Source organism: Coloeus monedula (genome assembly GCF_965178545.1).
Source record: "Coloeus monedula genome assembly, contig: HAP1_SCAFFOLD_212, whole genome shotgun sequence".
Lineage (NCBI taxonomy): Eukaryota > Metazoa > Chordata > Aves > Passeriformes > Corvidae > Coloeus > Coloeus monedula.
The window spans coordinates 72424-95894 of NW_028120714.1; the positions used below are offsets into that span (position 1 = coordinate 72424).

The following is a 23471-nucleotide window of genomic DNA, read 5'->3' on the forward strand; positions in this document are numbered from 1 at the left end:
TTTTCACCCAACAATCAGATCTCCCTGTGGTACACAACGTGTTGTTCCATCTTTCTGCATTACCCACCATGTGCAACCAGGTCCCTGAGCAAAGACAACCCCACGGATGGGTTGGTCTGTACTCGAGGCAGAATTTATCCCCACAGTCTTTCCTAACAGACCTCTGACATGCACTACTGGGGCCTTATCTCCATCTGCTGTATGCAGGGATTCAGACTGGGCTGGACCAGCTCTATTGGTGGAGCCTCAGGTGTTAACTAACCAGGTGGCCTTTGCCAGATTCTGTTCCCAATTTTTGAAAGTTCCCCCACCCAGTGCCTTCAAGGTGGTTTTCAACAATCCATGGCACCGTTCCACTTTGCCTGCAGCTGGTGCATGGTAAGGGATGTGGTACACCACTCAGTGCCATGTTCTCTAGCCCAGGTGTTAATAAGGCTGTTCTTAAAATGAGTCCCATTGTCAGACTCGATTCTCTCAGGGGTGCCATGCCTCCAAAGGACTTGCTTTTCCAGGCCCAGGATGGTGTTCCGGGCAGTAGCGTGAGGCACAGGGTAGGTCTCCAGCCATCCTGTGGTGCCTTCTACCATTGTGAGCACACAGCGCTTGCCTTGGCGGGTTTGAGGCAGTGTGATGTAATCAATCTGCCAGGCCTCCCCATACTTGTATTTGGACCATCGCCCACCGTACCACAGAGGCTTCACCCGCTTGGCCTGCTTGATCGCAGCGCATGTCTCACAGTCATGGATCACCTGGGAGATACTGTCCATGGTCAGATCCACCCCTCGGTCTCGTGCCCACTTATAGGTGGCATCTCTGCCCTGATGGCCTGAGGCATCATGGGCCCATCGAGCTAGGAACAACTCTCCCTTGTGTTTCCAGTCCAAGTCTACCTGTGACACTTCTATCTTTGCAGCCTGATCTACCTGCTTGTTGTTTTGGTGTTCTTCATTAGCCCTACTCGTGGGCCCATGATGCCTCAGGTCATCAGGGCAGAGATGCCACCTATAGGTGGCACGAGACCGAGGGGTGGATCTGACCATGGACAGTATCTGTGATAAAACAAACTGTATCCCTGTGATCCATGAAAGGCGGCCACCAGAGGCCAAGGCCAGCCAGACCTGTTGGCCTTGGCAGCTTTTGTCTGGCAGCAATCCTTGGATAGATGGAATTTTGGAGGCCAAATTGCAATTTTGGCCATGGGCAGCTGGAGGAGAAGGATGGTTCTGTTCCACAGGAAGAGAAGCACAGCCCCAGCGTTTCAAAGGCAGCTGAGAGCTGTCCCTCAGGAAGCCAAGGGGAGCTGGACTTGTCAGTCCTGGCAGATTTTGCCTGGGAGCTGTACTTGGATATACGGAATTTTGGAGCTGGATTCCCAGTTTTGGCCATGGACACCTGCACTTGAAAGTTGTTTCTTTTCCATGGGAAGAACAGCACAGCCCCGCAGTGTTTCAAAGGCAGATGAGAGGTGGCCCCCAAGAGGCCAAGGCCCGCCAGAGCTGTCTGTCCTGGCAAGTTTCATATGGGAACAATCCTTACATAATCAAATGTGGATGTAGAGTCCCAGTTTTGGCCATGGGCCCCTGGAGGAGAAGGACAGTTCTGTTCCATAGGAAGGAAAGCACGGAGCCCCAGCGCTGCAGGGCAGGTGAGAAGCAGCTCTGGCCATGCCAAGGTCAGCCGGAGCTGCCAGGCAGCCCCAGGAGCCCAAGGCAGCCAGAGCTGTTCCATGTTCCCTTGGTTCCGTGGGCCCTGCAGGGTCACAAAGGCCCCTCGGTTCTTTGGGGCCAGCAGTGCCACAGTGGCCCCTTGGTTCCATGGAAAGCCACAGGGTCACAATGGTCCCCTTGGTGCCACCAGCCCTGCAGGGTCACAACGGCCCCTGGGTTCCACGAGGCCACGCAGGGTCACAGTGGTCTCCAGAGGAAGGGCAGCACCGAGCCCCAGGGTTTCAGGGGCAGAGGAGACACAGCCACCAGAGGCCAAGGCCAGCCACATCTGTCTGTCCTGGCAGGTTTGTCTGGGAGCAGCCCTTGGATATTGGGAATTTGGGAGGTGGAATCCCAATTTTGGCCATTTGTGCCTGGACAGGCAGGATGAGTCTTTTCCATAAAAAGGAAAGCACAGAGCCCCAGGGTTTGGAAGGTGGGTGAGATCTGGCCCTCAGGAGGCCAAGCCAGCCAGACTTGATGGTAATGGCAGCTTTCGTCTGGGAGCAGCCCTTGGATATTGGGAATTTGGGAGGTGGAACCCCAATTTTGGCCATGGGCGCCTTGTTGAGAAGGATGGGTTTTTTCCACATGAAAGAAAAGCACAAAGTCCAAGAGTTTTGGAAGAAGATGAGAGGTGGTCACCATGGGTGAGGGCAGCCAGATCTGTCTCTCATGGCAGCTTTGGTCTGGGAGCCATTCTTGGATATCTGGAATTTTGGAGGTGGATTCTCAATATCGGCCATGGATGCCCGGACATAAAAGATGTTTAATTCCATGGGAAGATGAGAGGTGGTCCCTGGGAGGCCAAGCCAGGCAGAGCTGTCTGTCCTGGAAGGTTTCATCTGGGAACAATCCTTGGATATACAGAAATTTGGAGGTGGAATCCCAGTTTTGGCCATGGGCACCTGGACGGGAATGACGGTTCTTTTCCACTGTAGGGAAAGGGTGGAGAGTTGCTGTTGGGATGGGCACGACACACACCAACCCCAACAACAACCCCAGGCAAAAGGCTGTTTATTCTAAAAAGTCAGTGTCATTTATACACTTTTGTATGTTTATCATTCATTAACTTATCCATTGGTTGCTTCACTTCTACAACAGAGTCATTGGCTATTATTTAACTGCAACATCCTGTTATTGGTTACCTATAGCATCAGCATTCTGAGTGTTCAGAAAAACACCAGGTGCAGCCTTGTTGCTGTTTTCTCTTTCTGTTGTTTAGGTGTCTTGCTTCTGTTCACACTAAGTTTCTCATGGGTACAAACGGATTGTGCTAAGATCGATGTCGGAATCAGACAGGCTCGCTGACCTGCTGTTAATTCCCACAGTGGAGCACTGGTGTTTTGAAGGTTGATGAGAAGTGGCCCCCAGGAGGCCAAGGCCAGCCAGGCCCATCTGTCCTGGCAGCTCCTGCCTAGGAGCAATCCTTGGATAGACAGAATGTGGGAGATAGAATCCCACTTTTGGCCATTTGTTCCTAGAGGAGAAGGACGTTTCTTTTCCATGGGAAGAAATCACGGAGCCCCAGCGTTTGGAAGGCAGATGAGAGGCGACCGCCAGAGGCCAAGGCCAGCCAGACCCGTCTGTCCTGGCACCTTTCGTCACAGAGCAATCCTTTGACAGATGGAATTTTGGAGGCAGAATCCCACTTTGGACCACGGGCCCCTGGAGGAGAAGGACAGTTCTGTTCCATAGGAAGGAAAGCACGGAGCCCCAGCACTCCAGGGGCAGATGAGAATCAGCCCTGGACATGCCAAGGTCAGCCAGAGCTGTCAGGCGGCCCCGGGAGCCCAAGGCAGCCAGAGCTGTTCCACGTTCCCTTGGTTCCATGGGCCCTGCAGGGTCACTGTAAGAGCCTACTAATAAGAGAAAGGCTCCAAAAAGTGCTTTGTCATTATGACTGCTTCTAAAATGCCTCGTCATTTGGTCTGCTTATCATAAAATGGGCGGTACAGACCATGGGTAGCTCGCCTTGAGGCCCATAAAAAGGAAGGTGAAACTGGTGCAGGTGTGGAGGGAAAAGCGAGGGGCAGAGTCCCTGACCTTTGCCTTTCCCCCCACCACCATCGCCTGCTGCCAGACACTCTGGGGCCTCCTGGAGCCGACGCTGCCCGCCTGAGGAGAACCCCCCTGATCCTGCACCCCTGGGCAGGGACAAGGAGGCCCTGAGGCCCCAGGGCTGCAGGGGTCACTTGTCCCCTCCTGGCCTCAGGGCCAGGGCCAGCAGCCGTGGCCAAAGGGCTGCACAAGTTGGCTCTGTCAGGGCCTTGCAGCTGCTGCCCATCCCTCTGCCCTCTGCAGCCCAGGCTGTCCCACGGTGTCCCTGCCCTGCGCCTCTGTCCGTGCAGGCTGTCCTCATCCCCCCGGCTGCCCCACCTGGCTGGCCCCTTCCTTTGCTGGCAGCTCTGCGTCCTGCCTGCCTCTGCCTGGGCACACAAAGCCTTGGGCTGCTCCAGGCTCCTTCTGGGGGACATGTTGCAGCCCAGCCCTGCCTGGGAGGGAAATTCCCTTCTCCTGGTGTCCACTCTGGGCCTCCCCAGCTGCCCTGTCACAAAGGCCCCTTGGTTCTTTGGGGCCAGCAGTGCCACAGTGGCCCCTTGGTTCCATGGAACGCCACAGGGTCACAATGGTCCCCTTGGTGCCACCAGCCCTGCAGGGTCACAATGGCCCCTGGGTTCCATGAGGCCACGCAGGGTCACAGTGGTCTCCAGAGGAAGGGCAGCACCGAGCCCCAGGGTTTCAGGGGCAGAGGAGACACAGCCACAGGAGGCCAAGGCCAGCCACATCTGTCTGTCCTGGCAGGTTTGTCTGGGAGCAGCCCTTGGATATTGGGAATTTGGGAGGTGGAATCCCAATTTTGGCCATGGGCACCTTGTTGAGAAGGATGGGTTTATTCCACATGAAAGAAAAGCACAAAGTCCAAGAGTTTGGAAAGAAGATGAGAGGTGGCCACCATGGGCAAGAGCAGCCAGACCTGTCTCTCATGGCAGCTTTTGTCTGAGAGCAATCCTTGGATAGACAGAATTTGGGAGGTAGAATCTCAGTTTTGGCCATGGGAGCCTGGATGAGAAGGACGGTTCTTTTCCTTAGGAAGGAAAGCATGGAGCCCCAGGAGCCCCAGGATACCCCAGAACCCACTGAGGAACGGGGTCCCCCCGGCCTCATCATGCGCAGCCTTCAGCTGTCTCAGGCAGAGCCCATCCCGCCCTCAGCAGCCCCAGCCCAGCCCAGCCCAGCCCTCCTGGGCAGGAAGCCCCAATGGCCGAGCCGGCCTGGGACACTTGCAGGGATGCGGGGGCAGCCGCAGCTTCTGGGGCCAGCCTGGGCCAGGCCCTGAGCGCCCTGCCAGGGAACCATTGCTGCCCCACATCCCATCTCAGCCTGCCCTCGGGCAGCGGGAAGCCGTTCCCTGGGGCCCGGCCCCGCAGGCCCTTGGCAAGAGTCTCTCTCAGCCAGCAATTGCTGCTCCTCCCTGCTGCGGGGCCCAAGCTGCAAGTTGATTTTCTGCCGCTGGCCCCGGCCCAGCCCCGAGCCAGGGCCAGGACCTTGCCCTGGAGCTCTGCGGGCGCTGTGGAAAGCTGAGAGGCAGCTCTGGCTTCTCCACTTTCCATGTGCTAAAGCTGCCTGGCAGAAGAAATGGAGGGACAGCTCTGGTGGCACAATCCCTCCCGGCCCAGGGCACAGCGCTGGGAAGGTCTTTCCGTGCCGAGGCTTTGCTGTGGCCAAGGAAAGCTCCTGGCTCAGGGTCACCTTTCCTGCTGGGCCAGAGCCCCCGAGTGGCCCAGCAGCAGCAGAGAATTCCAGCACAGCCCCGGCACGGGCAGGGCGGCCCTGGGCGGGCTGCGGGAGCCGGCAGCGCCTGAGCTCAGAGCAGCTGAGCCCGGGGGCTCTTGGCCAAGGCCGAGGCCCAGCGAGCATTTCTCAGCTCGCAGGGCAGCCTGGAAAGGTGCTGGGGGGGATCATTCATCCCCCAGGGCGGTCCCAGTGGCTCCCAGGATTTCCATGTCCGTGCTCCCAGCGCTGCTCCCAGCCCTGATCCGTGGGGATGGCAATGTCCCGCTCCCTTCCCGGGGCAGGCTCACACCTGAGCCAGGTGTGCAGGGCAGGACCTTGCCCTGAGCCCAAGCCCTGTCCCCCCTGCAGGATCTGCTTCCCATCGGCCTCTTCCTCCTGCGGCCCCAAGCCCAGCTCGGTGCTGAACGAAGGGCGCTGGGCCGGGGTCATCCCCCGGTGGGGGCTGCGCACCCCCTCTGCCCCTTCCCCAAATTCCCTCCCGGGGCAGCAGGGGCTGCCTCAGGAGCCCTGTGGGCAGGGAGAAGGGGGTGACACCGGCATGGGGGAGGTCACACACGCTCTGGGGGGACACACACGGCCCCTGAGGACCCCCCCTCACCTTCTCGTGCAGTGCCAGGAGGATGAACCCCAACATGGAGCCGCCGGCCCTGGCAGCATCTTGGGGTGTGGGGTCTGGTGGCAGCTTTGGGGTCTGGGAGAGAGGTCACATCTGCCCTAAAACCCCCTCCCAGCCCCACAGCCACTCCCAGACCCCTCAAACCACCCCACAGCTCCTGGCCAGGAACCCCCCCAACCACTCCCTGCATCATAAATGACCCCAAGAACCACAAAATTCTCTCCAAGACACACAGCCCTGCCAAGATCACTTAAACTCTCTCAGAGACCACTCCAAAAGGCCCCTCCAAGCACCACAAATGCCCTCAAGAGACACAAAAGCCCAGCCCAGTCCCCCAAGGAGCCCCCCGATCCCCTCCCACCCTTTATGGCACCAACCAGGACAGGCTGGGGGACAGGAACATCCACGGCCAGGAGCAGCTCAGGCACTTCAGCAGCAATTTGGGCACTTTGAGGGGCACAGCCCAAAGGGGGAGACCCAGGACAGGAATTTCGACAGACAACCAGAATTCCTGGAGAACAGACGGGCTCAGGTGGACACATTCTGCCCCCACAACTATGAGACTGTGGCCCCGTCTGCCCAACCCATGGCATCACAACACCCAAATTCTCCCAAATATTCCCCTGAACCAACCCCAAATTCACCCCCAAATCTTGCTAAAATGGTGCCACTTTAGATACCTTTGTTTAATTTCTTTATTTCTACCCCAATTATGGTTGTTGTGATGGGATGAAGGAGGAAAGTGTTTAGGTTGAAAAAGACCTCCAAGATCATCCAGGGTTGCTGGGTGGCACAAAAAGAAACAATTGGACAGAGCAGGTGAGAATTTTTATGCTGTGAAGTCAGTACAAGAGCTCTTCCCAATGAATTTCCGATTTCAATCAGAGTCCCGATGGATGTTCCTGCCCCTGCATTCACCCAGGTGCCTACGGGGATCCAGGAGAACGTGGAGAGCACCAGCCAGGGCTCTTCCCAACCTGGATCACAGGGAATGTGGGTCACCAGGGCTCTGCCAAACGTGGCTCCTCTGATGGGAGATGGAGTTGGAGCAGAGGACAAAGCTCTTCCCGCAGTCGGGGCACTCGCAGGGCTTCCCTTAGCGGTGCCTCCGTTGGTGTCTGGTCAAGGTAGAGCTCTGTGAGAAGCTCTTCCCACACTCGGGACACTCGTAGGGCCTCTCCCCGGTGTGGATGCGCTGGTGGGTGACGAGGTCAGAGTTGTACCTGAAGCCCTTCCTGCATTTGGGGCAGCGGAAGGGCCTCTCATCCGTGTGAATCCGCTGGTGCAGGAGGAGAGTGGAGCTGGTGTGAAACCTCTTCCCACACTCCCCACACTCGTAGGGCCTCTCCCCGGTGTGGATGCGCTGGTGGACAATCAAGTAAGAGCTCCTGGAAAAGCTCTTCCCACACTGGGGACACTCGTAGGGCCTCTCCCCGGTGTGGATCATCTGGTGGCGGATCAGCTGGGAGCTCCACCTGAAACTCTTCCCACATTCCCCACACTTGTGGGGCTTCTCCCCATTGTGAAGCTGCTCATGCACCACCAGCTCTGACCTCTGGCTGCATCTCCGGCCGCCTTCCCGGCACAGGGTGGGTCTTTGCTCCTCAGAGCACCCTGGGCTGCGTTTGCAGCCCCTCCTCCTGCGGGATCTCCGGGGCTTTTCCTCCCCGTTGGATTCCTGCGCCGTGGAGCCGCTCAAAACGGCCTCTTCCACCAGGTTCTGCCGCGGGCATTTGTCCTCCCTGGGCTCCGTGCTCAGCTCCTTGTCTGGGGAGGAAGGACAAGGAGAGGATGGGATTTGCCTCCGGGCCACAGGGAAGGGGAAGGAGATCCCCCCAGTCCGTCCCCGGCAGGACAGCGTTGGCAGCGGGGTTGTCCTGCAGCCGGGGGCGATGCTGGGCTGGGAGATGGAGCAGGAGAGAGGGGAAAGGGGCACTGACTTCCTCCTCACCTGCCTGGGGCTCCCGGGGCATCTTCCTCTTCCTCACAGCCTCCTCCTCCATCTGGCCAAGGGTTGGAATGGGAAATCCTGGTCTGGGGAGAAACAAGGGATGAGTGTGTTGGGTTGGGGCTTCCTACTGCTCAAGTCCATCTCTAGAAGTCACCGGTGTCCATAAAAACCAACAAAAAATTGACAGTGACTCCAAAAGAATCCTCCAGGAGTTCCCCCTTTCCAGTCTCCTCACTTTGGGTTCTGGGGGTCCCCCTTGTCAGGGCTGCTGGGGGTCCCGTGGGTCCTGGGGATCCCCCTCTCCGGGGTCCTGCTTAGGGATGCTGGGGGTTTCAGGGGTCCCACAGGTCCTTTTTTTCCTGATTCTACTTCGGCTCCCAGAGGTCCCAGGGTCTCCCTCTTCAGCCTCCCTCCACTCCAGGCACTGGGGGCTCCCCCCTCTCCTCACCACCCCCTTTCAGGGCTGAGGGGTCCCAGCCCCACCTCATCTCCAGGCTGCCCCACCCCTCCAGGCTCTTGGGGGTCCCCCAGCTCTGGTATCGTCCCTCTCTGCTCTCCTCACTCCAGGGGTCCCGTGTTCCAGCCCCCAGCTCTCCTGGGGATCCCCAAAGCCAATGTCCCACCCTGCAAGTACCGGGTGATCCTCACATGGACCCCCAAGGGGCAATTATGGCTCAGCTTTGGAGTCCTGCAAGATCCACAAATCCCCTCTGGCCCAAAAAATCCCTCCCAGGGACATGCAAGGACATCTGGGGCTCGATTCCAGAATCTGCAAGCTCCAAACACCCCTCCAAAAAAACCCCTCCTGCTGACCCCCCGATAGATTTGGGGTGAGCTCCCCCTCCCCGCTCACCTGCAGGATGGGGGGGAAGATGCTACCGGGGCTGGGGGTGCTGCGGACACAGTGGGCGGGCGGTGGAACCTCGTGGTTCTCCAGCTCCTCCTCCTCCTCTCTCCCTCCTCTCCCTCCCGCTCCTCCTCCACTCCCACCCTGCCCCCCCTTTCCCACCCCCTCTGCCCCACGGCTGCCGCAGCACCGGCTGCTGTGTGGGGGGAGCCCCGATCAGCCCCAGGCATGGACAGGGGGGTTGGGGACCCCCCCAGTGCGGATCCCTCCCTTCCCCAGAGCCCCAGGGAATCGCTCCAGGGCTCAGGTGCTGGGGGACAGGGCTGGACCCCCATGGAACCGCTCTTCTTCTGGCCCAACTCCACCTTTCCCTCCCCTCTCCTCCCCTTTCTCAGCGTTCCCCCAATCCACAGCCCCATTCCAGCTCAATTTGGGTGTCCCAGCCCCATCCCGCTTTGTTTGCGGCTCCCAGCCCCCTATCGCCCCCCCCCCACTTCTGCACCTTCCCCATCCCCAATCCCCACCTCCCCTCCCCCGGCCTTGGTTTTGGGGGTTCCAGGCCCCTCCTGCTCACTTTGGGGGTTCCATTCCCCATTTCGCTCAATTTGGGGTCCCAGACCCGCCCCCCTTCTCACCGCTCACCCCGCGGCCGGGGGGGCTCCCAGCACCACCAGTGCCACCAGTGCGGCCCCAGCTGCCCCCACACGCCCCATGCCCAGCGCCGGGCGCTGCCCACAGCCCCAAAGCAGCCGCGCTGTGCCCTGGGGGGTCCCCAGAGCGGCCCCGCCCCGCACGGCACTGGGAGCACCAGTCCGGACCAGTGCGGAGCGCGGGCGGGCGGCATCAGCCGTGCCCGGGCAGGGCCGGGCCCCGCGGGGCTCCCGCCCGCACTCGGCCCCCGCCGGGACAGCGCGGGGGGGCCCGGCCTGGCCGCCCCCACCTCCCCCTCCCCAAATTCCGCTCCGGGGGGCGCTGGCGGCGGGGGGGGCTCAGCTGGGGCCAGAGCTGCCGGAGCCACGTGTCCCCCGCTGCCGGCACCACCCCCTCAGGATTAGGGGTGCCCCAAAACTCCCTCCGAGCTGCCGGATACCCCGCACGCCCCTCAGGAGTGGGGTCCCCCCGGCCTCATCATCCCCAACCTTCGGCTGCCTCAGCCCAGGCCCCATCCCGCCCATCCCCCTCCGCCACACTTCATCCCACCCCCCAATCCACATCCCACCCTTCCCGGGCCCCATCCCGCCCCATCCCATTTCTCCCGGCAGCCGCCACCGGGACCCCAAAAACCCCGCGTGCCGGGGGCTCCCCAATATCCCCCAAGGGGCATTTGCGACTCACATCTGGAGCCCTGTAAGATCCAAACATCCGCCTCCCCCCCCCGCCCCACCAAACCCCCTTCCCCCAGGAACCAACAAAGATATTTGGGGCTCGGTGCTGGAGTCCTCCAAGCTCCAAAAATCCCCTCTCCCAAAACAACCCCAGGCACCGCCCGAGATATTTGGGGCGAGCTGTCCCTACCCGGTCACCTGCGGGATGGGGGGAGCGAGGCCGAGAGCTGCGGACACAGAGAGCGATGGATGCACGTGGAGGCTCCTCTTGGAGGCTCCTCTTCCTGCATCCTCTGTCCCGCCTCCTCTGTCCTGCCTCCTCTCTCCCGCCTCCTCTCTCCCGCCTCTTCCTCCCACCCCTCCCCCTTTATCCCTCCTCTTCCTCCCGCTCCTGCTCCTCCATCTGTCCTCCGTCCAGCAGCTCCGCTGCCGCCCCAAACCTCGGGCTGGACCGTGGGGTCTGGGACACAGCCCCGTGCTGGGGGGCAGAGCCGCTGCTGGGGCCGTCGCTGTGTCCAGGGCATCCTTTGTGGCCCTCGGGCAGCTCCAGGCTCCCGAGGGCTCCCCGAGGGTTTCTGTGGCTGTCCCTGCTCCCCAAATCTGTCGCGTTTAATGCCCAAACGCGGCAGCCCCGTGCCCTGTGGCAGCAGCCGGTGCCAGGACACAGCCCCGGGAGCTGCGCTAATGCCCGGCCGTGCCCAGGAGGGACTGAGGGGAGGGGACTTCATAAGGATCCCCCCTCTGCGCCCCTGGCTGCGCACGGAAAGGTTCTTTGGTGCATGGGAGCGATTTTCCGGGATTTCTGGGCTCGGCGGGGTCGAGGCGGCGGCAGCGGGAGCCGCGGGGCCCGGCCCGTGGGGGCGGCCGGGCTGGAAAAGTGCGCGGGGCCCCAGCGCGGTGCCCGAGGGCTGAGCGGAGCTGACGGGAACAACCCCGGAACCCCCCGGTGCCCGAGGGCTGAGCGGAGCTGACGGGAACACCCCGCTCGTCTCCGCCGCTCGAAGCCGCTTCCCCGGCTCCGGCTGCCGCCGCCGCCCGGCCCCGGCGCGGTCCCGCGGGGTCGCCGCTCTTCGCGCAGCTGGAGGGGCTCGATCCGAGCCGCGCCCCGCCCGTCCCTCGCTGCGGCTCTTGCGGTGACACGGAGCGGCCGAGACCCCGCGCTGCTGCCCCGACGCTCCCTCGCTGCAGCTCTTTCAGTCACTGCGCAGCCGCCACGCCCCGTGCGCTTCTAGAATTTATTATTCCATTCTTCTTCTTTTATTCCATTCGCACCTCCCATCCCACGCCCTCCGCTGCGGCTCTTTCAGCGCCGGGCTCCTCGCCGGTGTCTCGGTGCAGCTCCTTCAGTGCCACGGGCCGGCGGAGACGCCCCTCGCTGCGGCTCCTTCAGGGGCCCGGGGCGGCTCCAAAGGGCCCCGCCCGCCGCCGCTCCCCGAGGCCTCCCCGCTGCTGCCGGGGATCGGACACCGCAGGCGGCCCCGGCCCCTGGATTTGGGACGGAGCTAATCAGAACTGGAGAGTGAGGAGGAAAATAAACCCTGGTACAGAACCTTCCCCCGACCTCTTTCTCCTTGCCGGAGTTCACTTTATCCCCGGCTCCTCCCTGCTGTGCCCAGCGGGGCAGGGAGAAGGGATGGGAGTCGCGGTCAGTTCGTGCCGCTGCTTCCCTTCGGGGACAGGAATCCTTCCGTGCTCCGGCGCGGGGTCCCTCCCATGGGGTCAGTCCCTGCCCTGGCCAGCGGGGGGTCCCTCCCATGGGGTCAGTCCCTGCCCTGGCCAGCGCGGGGTCCCTCCCCAGCCGTGCGGTCACTCCCCGGCCCGGCCCTGAGGCGCGGGGCAGTCGCGGGGCAGCCGCGCTCCGGCCCCGTCAGCGGCACCGCCGCTTCGTGCCGGGCAGGAGCGGCAGAAGGAGCCGGGCGGCGGCGGGGGCTGAATCCCGGCAGCAGCGAGGAGGAAGAAGAGGAAGAAGAGGAAGGGGCCGTGCCAGCTTCTGTGGAAGGCCCCGTACCCTTCCCGCGGCGGCTGCGGCGGCAGCCGTGGGGGCTCCTGGTGCTGCCCCGAGCCCGCAGAGCAGGGGAGCGTTTGCTTATGGCTGGAGCCGATGCTAAAGTTCCTGTTGGGCTGCCTTAGACACTTGGGGCAAGGCATTCCTTCCAACCTGGGCCACTTGGGGTGGGCTGGGGGCAGCCCCGGGGCAGGTGGCAGCGTGTGCAAGGGCCCTTTGTGACACGGTGCAGCACGGTCACCGTGGGATGGAACGGGACAGGGTGTCCCGGGGCCCTTTGTGACACGGTGCAGCACGGTCACCGTGGGATGGAACGGGACAGGGTGTCCCGGGGCCCTTTGTGACACGTGCTGACACAGGGGCTGGCGGCGACACGGCCACGCCACAGTGCTCGGAGCACGCGACGGGACAGGACGGGACAGAGCGGTGCCGTGAGGAGCCCCCGCACAGCGCACTCGATCCTCGCTGACCCGGAGCTTTTCCGAGGCGTTATTCCTGCAGGTGACCTCGAGGCCAGACCACAGGACTTGGTGACCTGTGGCCTTCTTGAGGCTTCTCTTTTGCAGGTGCCCTCGAGGGCAGACCATGGGACTTGGTGCCCTGGAGCTTTTCTGAGGCATCTGCCATCCCTGTGGCCGGTGCCCTCAAGGCCAGACCGCTGGCTTTGCTGACCATAATCCTTGACGAGGAGTCTCCTGTCCTTGTGGCAGGAGCCCTCTGAGACCAGGCTGCAGGACTTGCTGTCCTGTAGCCTTCCTGAGGCTTCTCTGCTGCTGGTGCCTTCAAGGCACAAGTGCAGGACTTGTTCACTCAGAGCTTTCCCAAGGAATCTCTCTTGAAGGTGCCCTCGAGGCCAGACTGTGGCATGGCGGGCAGATTCCGTCGCCTGTTCAAGGTGTTCAGGGGGAAAAAAGGCCCTGGAGCTGCCCCAGCACAACAGCCCGAAGAGCTGGAGCAGTTCCAGCCACGGCAGGACGGTGAGTGACAGAGCTGGGCCACAGGGCTGCTGGTGGCAGCCAGCTTGGCGCCATCCCATCCCATCCCATCCCATCCCATCCCATCCCATCCCATCCCATCCCATCCCATCCCATCCCATCCCACCCCATCCCATCCCATCCCATCCCATCCCATCCCATCCCATCCCATCCCATCCCATGCCCTCCCGTCCCGTCCCATCCCATCGCATCCCTGGAGAACAGGCCCATGGATAGGATGGAAGAGGGGCCGGGCCAGACCCCCCGCAGCAGCCGTGCTCCATGCCCTGGGCATCCCGGGGCTGTCCCTGCCTGGGGAGTGCAGGGCTGGGCTGCGTTCTCCGGCCTCTCCTGCAGCCCCTCAGCTCTGGCTGCGCTCGCTCTTTGCCAGATGCAGCCCCGGACCGGACACAAGAGCAGGACCGTGCCCACGGCCGCTTCCGGAGAACAGTGCAGGTACCTGCAGCCATCCCCACCTGGGCTGGGCCTGCTGTCGCTGCTCAGCCGAGCACCGCGCCTGGAGCACCCCTTGGAACATCCCTCCCTTCCCTGTCCTTTGTTCTCCTGCAGATGTTCCGGAAGTTCATCCACATTCGGCGTGGAAAGACCAGCACCACAGCAACTGAGGGCACAGCTGAGCCTGACTCTGGGCTGACCGAGCTCCAGGCAGAGCCTGATGTCAGCCCAGATATCACTGCACCCTCAGAAGACTCTGACAGTCCAATGAATGATCACACGGTGAAGACTGACGTGGCAGTGACTGAGGACATGGCCATCACAAACACCGACACCGGAGAGACTCAGGGCATCCCAAATACTGACACTATGCCCATTCCCACTGGGATTCATGCTCCTGAACTGGGTTATTTCAAGGAGAGTGCTGATTCTTCTCAGCAGCAGGTAAGCAGCCTGGGGTCAGGGCTGGAGACTCCAAGGATCGTGTGCCCCCTCAAGCCACAGCTGCTGGGCCCCCTCAGCCTTTGAGACCAGAACAGTGAGTCGAGAAGGGAAGCATTTCTTGGGGGCAGCTGGGGAAGTTGCTCCCTTGGACAGTGCTCCAAGTCTTCCCCATGCCTCCTCCAGGTGCCAGCCACGGTGAGGAACATTCACCAGAGTCTCGGGTCCCATGTCACTGTGGGTGCCAGGCTGGGCTTTAACCTTCTGAGGCTGGCTGAAGAGCACCCCGCTGATGTGGTGCTGACCCTCCTGCGCTGTGCCCCATCGTGCGACAGGTACGGGGCCCAGCTGCCTTGAGAGCTCGGGGCTCACCAGCCCTTAGGGCCCATCGCCCTGTGCCGCCTGTCCAATGGGGTCTGCCAGACAGGCGGAGAGCTGCAGGACCCTCGGGCCCCTCTGTTTCCTGAGCCTGCTGCCATGCTCCCTCCCTGCCCCTCAGGGCACCGGGGCTCTGTCACCTGGGCCCCCACAGCTGCACAGGGCATGGTACTGTGACTGAGACGCCCCTGACTCAGAGCTCCGATCCCACAGAGCTGCCACAATGATGTGGAGACTCCTAGGCTTGTCAGGCAGCACAACTGGAGAAGGTGCTGCCAACACTGCTCTGTGTGATGGAGGACTGGCCTCTGCACAGCATGTGCACCTCTGATGGGGACGACACACCTGTCCTTGCCCTGGCTGTGAGTTTCTGGAACTGGCCTTTGCTTGCCCCCAAGCTGCCTCTCCAGCAGCTCTCCATCCTCTCCCTGCCTCAAGCACTGGGTGAAACCTGGGCTAGGGGCAGGCTCAGGGGGCACCAGGCCCGGTGCTCCCCCTGCATCTCCCCTCGGGCCCTGCCACATGGACAGCTCGGCACCGAGCGCTGTCTCGGGCTGCTTCTTTTGCAGGCAACTCTGGGGCTGTGGGTGATTGTCCAGGTGCCTCGGTGCCACGAGGCAGTGAACCTTTACTCCTCCCGCATCTTTGTGGCTCTGCTCTCCCATGTTGTCATCACCACACAGCAGATGCCAGAGGAAGTTGATCACTTCTGGAGAGCGTGCCGGGAGGAACACCGCCTTCCCAGCAACCCCAACAGGTCCCAGTCCTCCTGTCCTTCCCATGCCCTTGTGGCCAGCGCCAGTGCTCCCAGTGTGACCTGGGCTTTGCTCTGCACACAGGTTTGCAGTGCAGGCCATGAAGGCTCTGCTCTGTCGACTGCGCTGTGACAATGAGGTGGTGGCGATGGAGCGCAAGCGTGGCTGGGACACGCTGCTGTGTGCTGACACCCAGCACTATGCAGTGGGTCTGCTGGCCAGGTGAGACCCCCTTCTCCCCACTGCCCCCGGCACTTGTGCCCTGTGCCCGCGGTGCCCCACACAGTCCTTGTGGCCATGGGCCAGAGGGCCTGGTCAATGAGGGATGGCCAAGGACGCTGGAAAAGGCTGGAGAAGGGTGCTCAGGAGCAGCCACCTCCCAGAGCACCCACATCCCCTGCAGGGATGCTGGGGAAAGACCAGACCTCTGTGAGTCAGTCCTGGGAGATGTTTGCCCCCCCAGCTCACAGCCTTGATGCCTTTTTCCCTCTGCCAGAGAGATGCGCCGGGTCTCCCTTCCCATGTGTTCTGGGATTGCACTCCGCCTGCTTGGGCTGCTGAGCAGGGAGGAGCCACGCTGGGATCTGCCCTTCCTGGCATTCCTTGTGGAGGTGAGCCTGACGGCCAGTGCTGCCTCGCTGAGCTGCCTCCCGCCTCTCTGCCCTCTCGTAGCCGCAGCTGCCTGGGACGTGCCCGCGCCCTGCGCTGCTGCCTGGGCCCAGCCCTGGGCGGTTCCGGGCTCCTGCCGGCCGGCTCCCCTGTCACTGCCCTGTGCCTTTCAGCTCCTCGAGTGCCTGGACTTGAGGGAATGCGGTGACAGTGTCCTGGAGATGATGTCCAGGTACCTGCTGAGCGAGTGCAGGCAGAGATGTCGCCTGGCACTCAGAGGCCTCGTGGTGCTCAGCAAGGATCCCACGATGGTGAGAAGGCGGCAGCGGCTGAAGCTGCGCTGGGGAAAGCAGTCACATGGGCTTGGCTGGGCTTCAGGAGCTGAGGCAGCTGCTCCCAGCTCTCCTGCCTCCCGGCTCAGCTGCCCCAGTGCTTCAGGACAGGCCTTTGGCCTCTGGGCCCTGCGGCAGCAGGGTGGGCTTGCAGGGCCAGGGTGGTGTAGGCAGTGCAGCCGTTCATGGCTTCACAGCACAGCCTTGTGTTCCACACAGGCCAGAAGAATGGGCAGCCTGTCTCAACGGCTTGTGGAGCTGCTGGGCGATGCAGATGGAGAGGTGGTCAGGATGTCCCTCTCTGTGTTCATGAATGCGCTGGAGAACAAAGACATCCTGGTATCCAGCACCACCGCCCCGAAACTGGCTGAGGCGCTCCTGCCACTCTTTGAAAATGTAAGGCTCTGTGCCCCCAGCCATAGGCTGGGGTGCTACCTGCAAAACTTCAAGCCTTATGGATTTTCAGGCCTTTTCCTTGGGGAACCTGGAGTAATTGGTCTTAGGGTCTTATCTTTTTCCACCAGGACAACAGCCATGTGCAGCTGTTCTCCATTCACCTCTTCGGCAAGGTGATGGAGTTGGTAGTGGAGGAGGGAAAAAAGCCCCTGGAGAGGATTGTGAGCCAGAGCCTGCTCCTGCTCTTCTTGCACTGCCATGAGGAGAACCGCCACGTGGCAGAGGTGAGGTTTTGTGTGATGCTGCTGCATCCCAAGGACGGGGCTCAGCTGCCTCCTGCCCTGGTACCTCCTGGGCTCCAGCATCCTCCTGGCCTTGGAACAGGGACACGAGTCCTGTGCCCTGGGCTGCGGTGCCATCTCTGTGCCTCTGCTGCTCTCCAGGCCTCGATGGAAACTCTTCTTTGTGCGGCCGGGTTCCTGAAGAGGAGGAATCTCAAGCAACTGCTGAAGAAGGAGCAGCTGTTGACGTTCGCCGAGTGCCTGGTAAAGCCTGACTGGAGAAGCCTGAGGCACAGCCTGGAGAAGCCCAGTGTGTGGGGCTGGCAGCTGTGCCCCTGCCCAGTGCTGCACCAGGGGCGCCAGCCTGCGCCCCACACGCTGCTCCCTTCCCCGGGCTCTGCTCCAGGCTCCTGTGGTCCCGAGCCGGGAGCCGATGGAGCCCCGGCCCCGCTGGGCTGTGGCGCGGGGCGGCACCGCGGCTCCCCGGGCAGCAGCCGGCCCTCGGCCCCCTCCAGAGCCCGGCGCCAGCGGCTGCTGGCCGGGCCTCGGGGCCGTGCGGGCAGGGGAGGCCAGGGCTGGGCGCAGAGAGCCCGGCCAAGGGGCTGAGCCCGCGCCAACCCTTCCCTCCTGGCGCTCTCTGCAGCTGGCAGAGGACAGGAGCCGAGCGGCCGAGCGCCTGCACCAGGCGCTGCCGTTCGTGGAGAGCCCGCAGGAGTCGCTGCGAGAGGCGGCCGTCAGGTTCATCGGTGAGCCACGGGCCCGGGGCCCCTCCCCGCCCCGCCGCAGCTCGGCCCCAGCCCCGGCTGCTGCCCCGGCAGCGGGATCCGGGCCCGGGGCCGTGGAGCCCCGCCTGCCCTCGGGGCCGCTGCCGCCCTCTCGCAGCCGTGCCCTCGGGCGTCAGGATGCGGCGAGGGCCCGGGCTGAGCCCTGCCGGGGCAGGAGAGCGTGTGGCCACGGGGCTGGCAGCGCCGCTGCGAGGGAGCCGTGCCGCGGGGCCGTGACCGCCTCTGTGCTCCCAGGGACTGCCAGGGTGTTCTTGAGGGGGCACAAGGAAGAGCTCCAGGTCCTCAGTGAGGGTGAGTGAGGGCAGCGGGCTGGCAGCGGGGGCTGGCGGGGGCGAGCTGCAATGCCTGGCTCGGGAGCCGCAATCCCTGCCCTGGCTGTGGGGGCTTTGCTCCAAGTGTGGACTCGGGGTGACGTGGGCAGAGCACAGAGAGGTTTCAGGGACACGGTGGGGAGCTTCATGGCCAGCACCTTCTGGCTGATCTCCTTGGCCCCTGCTGTCTTCTGGCCATGGCAGGAGCTGGGTGAGATGGCCCTGGCAGGAAGGTCTGCTTGGATTCCCGCAGATCCAGGCTCTGACCGTGGCTCTGTTCCTGTCTCTTCCAGCCCTTCAAGCCCTGAGGAGAGACGACAGCCCTTCCCAGACAAACATCGTAGTTCAGAAAACATTCAAGGAAAGAGCTGCTGAACTACGTTCATCTGCTGGCTCAGAACCAGAGTCCCTTTAAGCCCTCCAGATATCCTGGAAGATGAGACCATCTGGAGACTAGAATAGAGCAGCTGGAGCTCCAGGCACAGCTGATGCTGGTCACAGCTGAGCCTGTGGAAAGCTCCCATAGCTCCTGCCCTCTCCCTCCTTTTTGACAGCTCCATCCCTCCAGCCCTCAGACCCTGCCCATCCCCTTTTTCCCTCCCAGCTCATCCCTTCGCTTCGCCTCCTATTAATAAACAGTTTGGCTTCTTCACTTGACCTGCATCTCTGTGGTGCTGAAGCAGCCCAAAACCTGAGCCCTGGGACACACAGGCCCCTCCTGCCGCTCTCTTCCGTGCTATTACTGCAACCCTAGGGAATATCACCGTGTCCCGCAGCCGTAGGGAGGAGGAGAGAAGATCCAGCAGGCAGGAACTGTGCAGCAAGATTGATTTATTTAACTATTTTACAAACTCTTTTATAGACTTTTTTCTTCATAGTCTAATTGGACAAAGGATCAGCCACCCCTTGGGGTGATTGGCTAAAATCCTAAAGCATCCATTGTCAAAATATTTTCTACTGTACTATAAACAAGACTTTTCAAGGCTGCAGCTGTTTGGTTGTTTACATAACTCTGCTACCTCTTCTGTGAGAGAGGAAAGTCTCTCACAGGCTTAGAAAACAGCAAGAAAATCCTTGCTAGCGGCATTTTTGTATCCACACCATGCCATGTTTTGTGCAGAGACACAGAGGAACAAGGGCAGCTCAGGCTGGAAAGGTCCCTGTCCTGAAGGTCCAGTTCCACAACACTGTGGAGTCAGAGGTCTTGCTGAGCACCCTGAAGGCCCTGGATTTTAGAACAGCCAACAGGAGGATGCTCCGGAGGCAGCTGTGAGGGATTCCGTGGCAAGCCTCCACGGAGGGCAAAGGAGCTTGGAATGCTGGAAGTTTTCAAGAGCAGCTTCCTGAAAGCGCAGCAGTGCTGCATCCCTGCCCGGGATCAGGAAGAGGGCAGAACCAGAGACCATCCGGGCTTAACAGTGGCCTCTGGGTGTGTCTATGAGCAAAGGAAGCAGCAGCACGGTGGCCGAGACTCGGACGCGCGGCCATCCCGGTGTCCGGAGCGCTGTCAGGCAGTGTTGGGATCCTGGGGGCGGTTCTGGTCCCCACAAGTGTGGGATCGCAGCCCCTGCTGATGCCTTGAGAGGCCACCTAAAAACAGAGGCTAGACCAGAATAAGGGAATAAAGGTAGGTATTTATTTGAAAGGCCTTCAAAGGTACACCCAGGGTAGCCAGAGGCTACTGCCAAGAGGGACCCCAAGATGGACAACAGGTCACGAGTTCTTCACACTTTTGTAAGTTTGGTTCCTTTGCATATGGGCCAGTTTTGCCCAATTTAGAAAGATATCCTCTGAGAGAAGGCACAACCACCCCTCCCCCGAACCTGGTTCGGGAAAAAATAAATTTTCCTCAAAGGAAAGTGAAGGAGATAATAACTATTTATTTAACAAACACACGGGAAAAGGATAATAATGCTAAATAATAAAATCTCTCACTGTGGAGAAAAAACCTGGGACAGTGTCAGTGTCCTCCCTTTGGTCTCCTCGGAGCTGGGGCTTGGCCCAGGGCCAGGCCCTCTGTGCCCGGTGGAAAGTCCTCCCGATGTGCTCTGATATTGAAGTAGGCCATCAGAAAAGGAAGAAAATCCAGAATTCCAGGGAAGGAAAAAAAAATTCAGCTCTCAGTCTCCCTTTGGAGAAAAAGAAGCTGAAGAACTGGCCAAAAGCTGACCAGGGAAGCAGCAAGCTGGGTGCCTCCTCCCTCCCCTGCTGCAGCTGGGAAAAAGAAAGTCCCTGTCTCTGTGTGACCCTGAACAAGCTGCAAACTGCTTTGAAAAAGTTTTGCTCAGTTTTTCCTTCCCTCTCTCAGGCTCAGTTTAGAGGCATAGAAAGGCACAAAAATTAATTTCTGGGCATAGGGCAGTGATATGGGATATGCATCATAAAGTCACCCCAAGACATTCCACCCCTTATCCCATATCATTGGCTCAATGCCCAAACTAAGATATTCTAACTCTACACACACACATCAATACATATACATATACATATATATATACAGCTATGTACGAACAGTGACAGTGACCCTCAGCAAGCAGGGGTACCCAGGCATTTCACACTGCAGGTGGTTTTCACCCAACAATCAGATCTCCCTGTGGTACACAACGTGTTGTTCCATCTTTCTGCATTACCCACCATGTGCAACCAGGTCCCTGAGCAAAGACAACCCCACGGATGGGTTGGTCTGTACTCGAGGCAGAATTTATCCCCACAGTCTTTCCTAACAGACCTCTGACATGCACTACTGGGGCCTTATCTCCATCTGCTGTATGCAGGGATTCAGACTGGGCTGGACCAGCTCTATTGGTGGAGCCTCAGGTGTTAACTAACCAGGTGGCCTTTGCCAGATTCTGTTCCCAATTTTTGAAAGTTCCCCCACCCAGTGCCTTCAAGGTGGTTTTCAACAATCCATGGCACCGTTCCACTTTGCCTGCAGCTGGTGCATGGTAAGGGATGTGGTACACCACTCAGTGCCATGTTCTCTAGCCCAGGTGTTAATAAGGCTGTTCTTAAAATGAGTCCCATTGTCAGACTCGATTCTCTCAGGGGTGCCATGCCTCCAAAGGACTTGCTTTTCCAGGCCCAGGATGGTGTTCCGGGCAGTAGCGTGAGGCACAGGGTAGGTCTCCAGCCATCCTGTGGTGCCTTCTACCATTGTGAGCACACAGCGCTTGCCTTGGCGGGTTTGAGGCAGTGTGATGTAATCAATCTGCCAGGCCTCCCCATACTTGTATTTGGACCATCGCCCACCGTACCACAGAGGCTTCACCCGCTTGGCCTGCTTGATCGCAGCGCATGTCTCACAGTCATGGATCACCTGGGAGATACTGTCCATGGTCAGATCCACCCCTCGGTCTCGTGCCCACTTATAGGTGGCATCTCTGCCCTGATGGCCTGAGGCATCATGGGCCCATCGAGCTAGGAACAACTCTCCCTTGTGTTTCCAGTCCAAGTCTACCTGTGACACTTCTATCTTTGCAGCCTGATCTACCTGCTTGTTGTTTTGGTGTTCTTCATTAGCCCTCCTCTTGAGGACATGGGCATCTACATGGCGGACTTTCACAACCAGCTTTCTGACTCGGGCAGCGATGTTTTTCCACTCTTCAGCAGCCCAGATTGGTTTTCCCCTATGCTGCCAATTAGCTTTTTCCCACTTTTCTAACCATCCCCACAGAGCATTAGCTACCATCCATGAATCAGTGTAGAGGTAGAGCTTTGGCCACTTCTCTCTTTCAGCAATGTCCAGGGCTAGTTGAACAGCTTTGAGTTCAGCGAGTTGGCTTGATCCACCTTCTCCTTCAGTAGCTTCTGCAACCCATCGTGTGGGACTCCATACGGCTGCTTTCCACTTTCATTTCATCCCTACGATGCGACAAGAGCCGTCGGTGAAAAGAGCGTAGCGTGTGTCTTCTGATGGCAGTTGGTTGTACGGTGGAGCTTCTTCAGCACGTGTCACTTGTTCTTCTTCATCAGTGAGACCAAAGTTTTCACCTTCAGGCCAGTTTGTAATTATTTCCAAAATCCCAGGGCGATTCAGTTTTCCGATACGGGCGCGCTGTGTGATAAGAGCGATCCATTTGCTCCATGTGGCATTGGTGGCGTGGTGGGTAGAGGGAACCTCTGCTTTGAACATCCACCCCAGCACTGGTAGTCGGGGTGCCAGGAGGAGTTATGCCTCAGTGTCAATTACCTCTGAGACGGCTTGGATTCCTTCATAGGCTGCCAAGATTTCCTTCTCTGTGGGAGTGTAGTTGGCTTCAGACCCTCTGTAGCTTCAGCTCCAAAATCCCAGTGGTCGACCTCGAGTCTCACCAGACATCTTCTGCCAAAGGCTCCAGGACAGGCCATGGCTCCCGGCTGCAGAGTAGAGCACGTTCTTCACTTCGGGTCCTGTCCTAACTGGGCCAAGGGCTACGGCGTGAGCGATTTCCTGCTTGATCTGGGCAAAAGCTTGTTGCTGTTCAGGGCCCCAATGGAAATCGTTCTTCTTGTGGGTAACCAGGTAAAGAGGACTCACAATCTGGCTGTACTCAGGAATATGCATCCTCCAAAAGCCTATGGCGCCTAGGAAAGCTTGTGTTTCCTTCTTGTTGGTTGGTGGAGACATTGCTGTGATCTTATTGATGACCTCAGTGGGAATCTGACACCGTCCATCTTGACATTTCACTCCCAGGAACTGGATCTCTCGGGCAGGTCCCTTGACTTTGCTCTTCTTGATGGCGAAACCAGCTTCCAGGAGAATCTGGATAACTTTCTCTCCTTTCTCAAACACTTCTGTTGCCGTGTTCCCCCACACAATGATGTCATCAATGTACTGCAGATGTTCTGGAGCCTCACCCTTTTCTAGTGCAGCCTGGATCAGTCCATGGCAGATGGTGGGACTGTGCTTCCACCCCTGGGGCAGTCGGTTCCAGGTGTACTGCACGCCCCTCCAGGTGAAAGCAAACTGGGGCCTGCACTCTGCTGCCTGAGGGATGGAGAAAAATGCATTGGCAATGTCAATAGTGGCGTAGCACTTCGCTGCTTTGGACTCCAGCTCGTACTGGAGCTCCAACATGTCTGGCACGGCAGCGCTCAGCGGTGGAGTCACTTCATTCAGGGCACGATAGTCCACAGTCAATCTCCATTCTCCTTCAGATTTGCGCACAGGCCAGATGGGGCTGTTGAAGGGTGAGTGGGTCTTGCTGACCACCCCTTGGCTCTCCAGCTCACGGATCATCTTGTGGATGGGAATCACAGCATCTCGAGTTGTCCAGTACTGTCGGCGATGCACTGTCGAGGTGGCAATTGGTCCTCTTTGTTCTTCCACCTTCAGAAGGCCGACTGCAGACGGGTTCTCTGATAGCCCAGGCAAAGTGTTCAATTGCTTAATGCCCTATGTCCCCACGGCAGCTATTCCAAAAGCCCACCTGAGTCCCTTTGGGTCTCTAAAATACCCTTTCCGGAGGAAGTCTATGCCCAAAATGCACGGGGCCTCTGGGCCAGTCACAAAGTCTCTTCCACTCA

General features: G+C 60.0%; 1 protein-coding gene across 1 annotated transcript; it reads left to right on the forward strand.

The window, feature by feature from the left end:
- Positions 1 to 13113: 13113 nt before the first annotated feature.
- LOC309585741 (maestro heat-like repeat-containing protein family member 7) lies at positions 13114 to 18381 on the forward strand (the record flags this gene model as incomplete). The annotated part of the gene is made up of 12 exons (XM_082303623.1): positions 13114 to 13225; positions 13614 to 13678; positions 13793 to 14122; positions 14306 to 14454; positions 15337 to 15474; positions 15749 to 15863; positions 16035 to 16172; positions 16413 to 16589; positions 16718 to 16873; positions 17033 to 17134; positions 17514 to 17616; positions 18260 to 18381. The coding sequence occupies 12 exons, from the start codon at positions 13114 to 13116 to the stop codon at positions 18379 to 18381; spliced, it is 1707 nt and encodes a 568-aa protein (XP_082159749.1).
- Positions 18382 to 23471: the final 5090 nt, after the last annotated feature.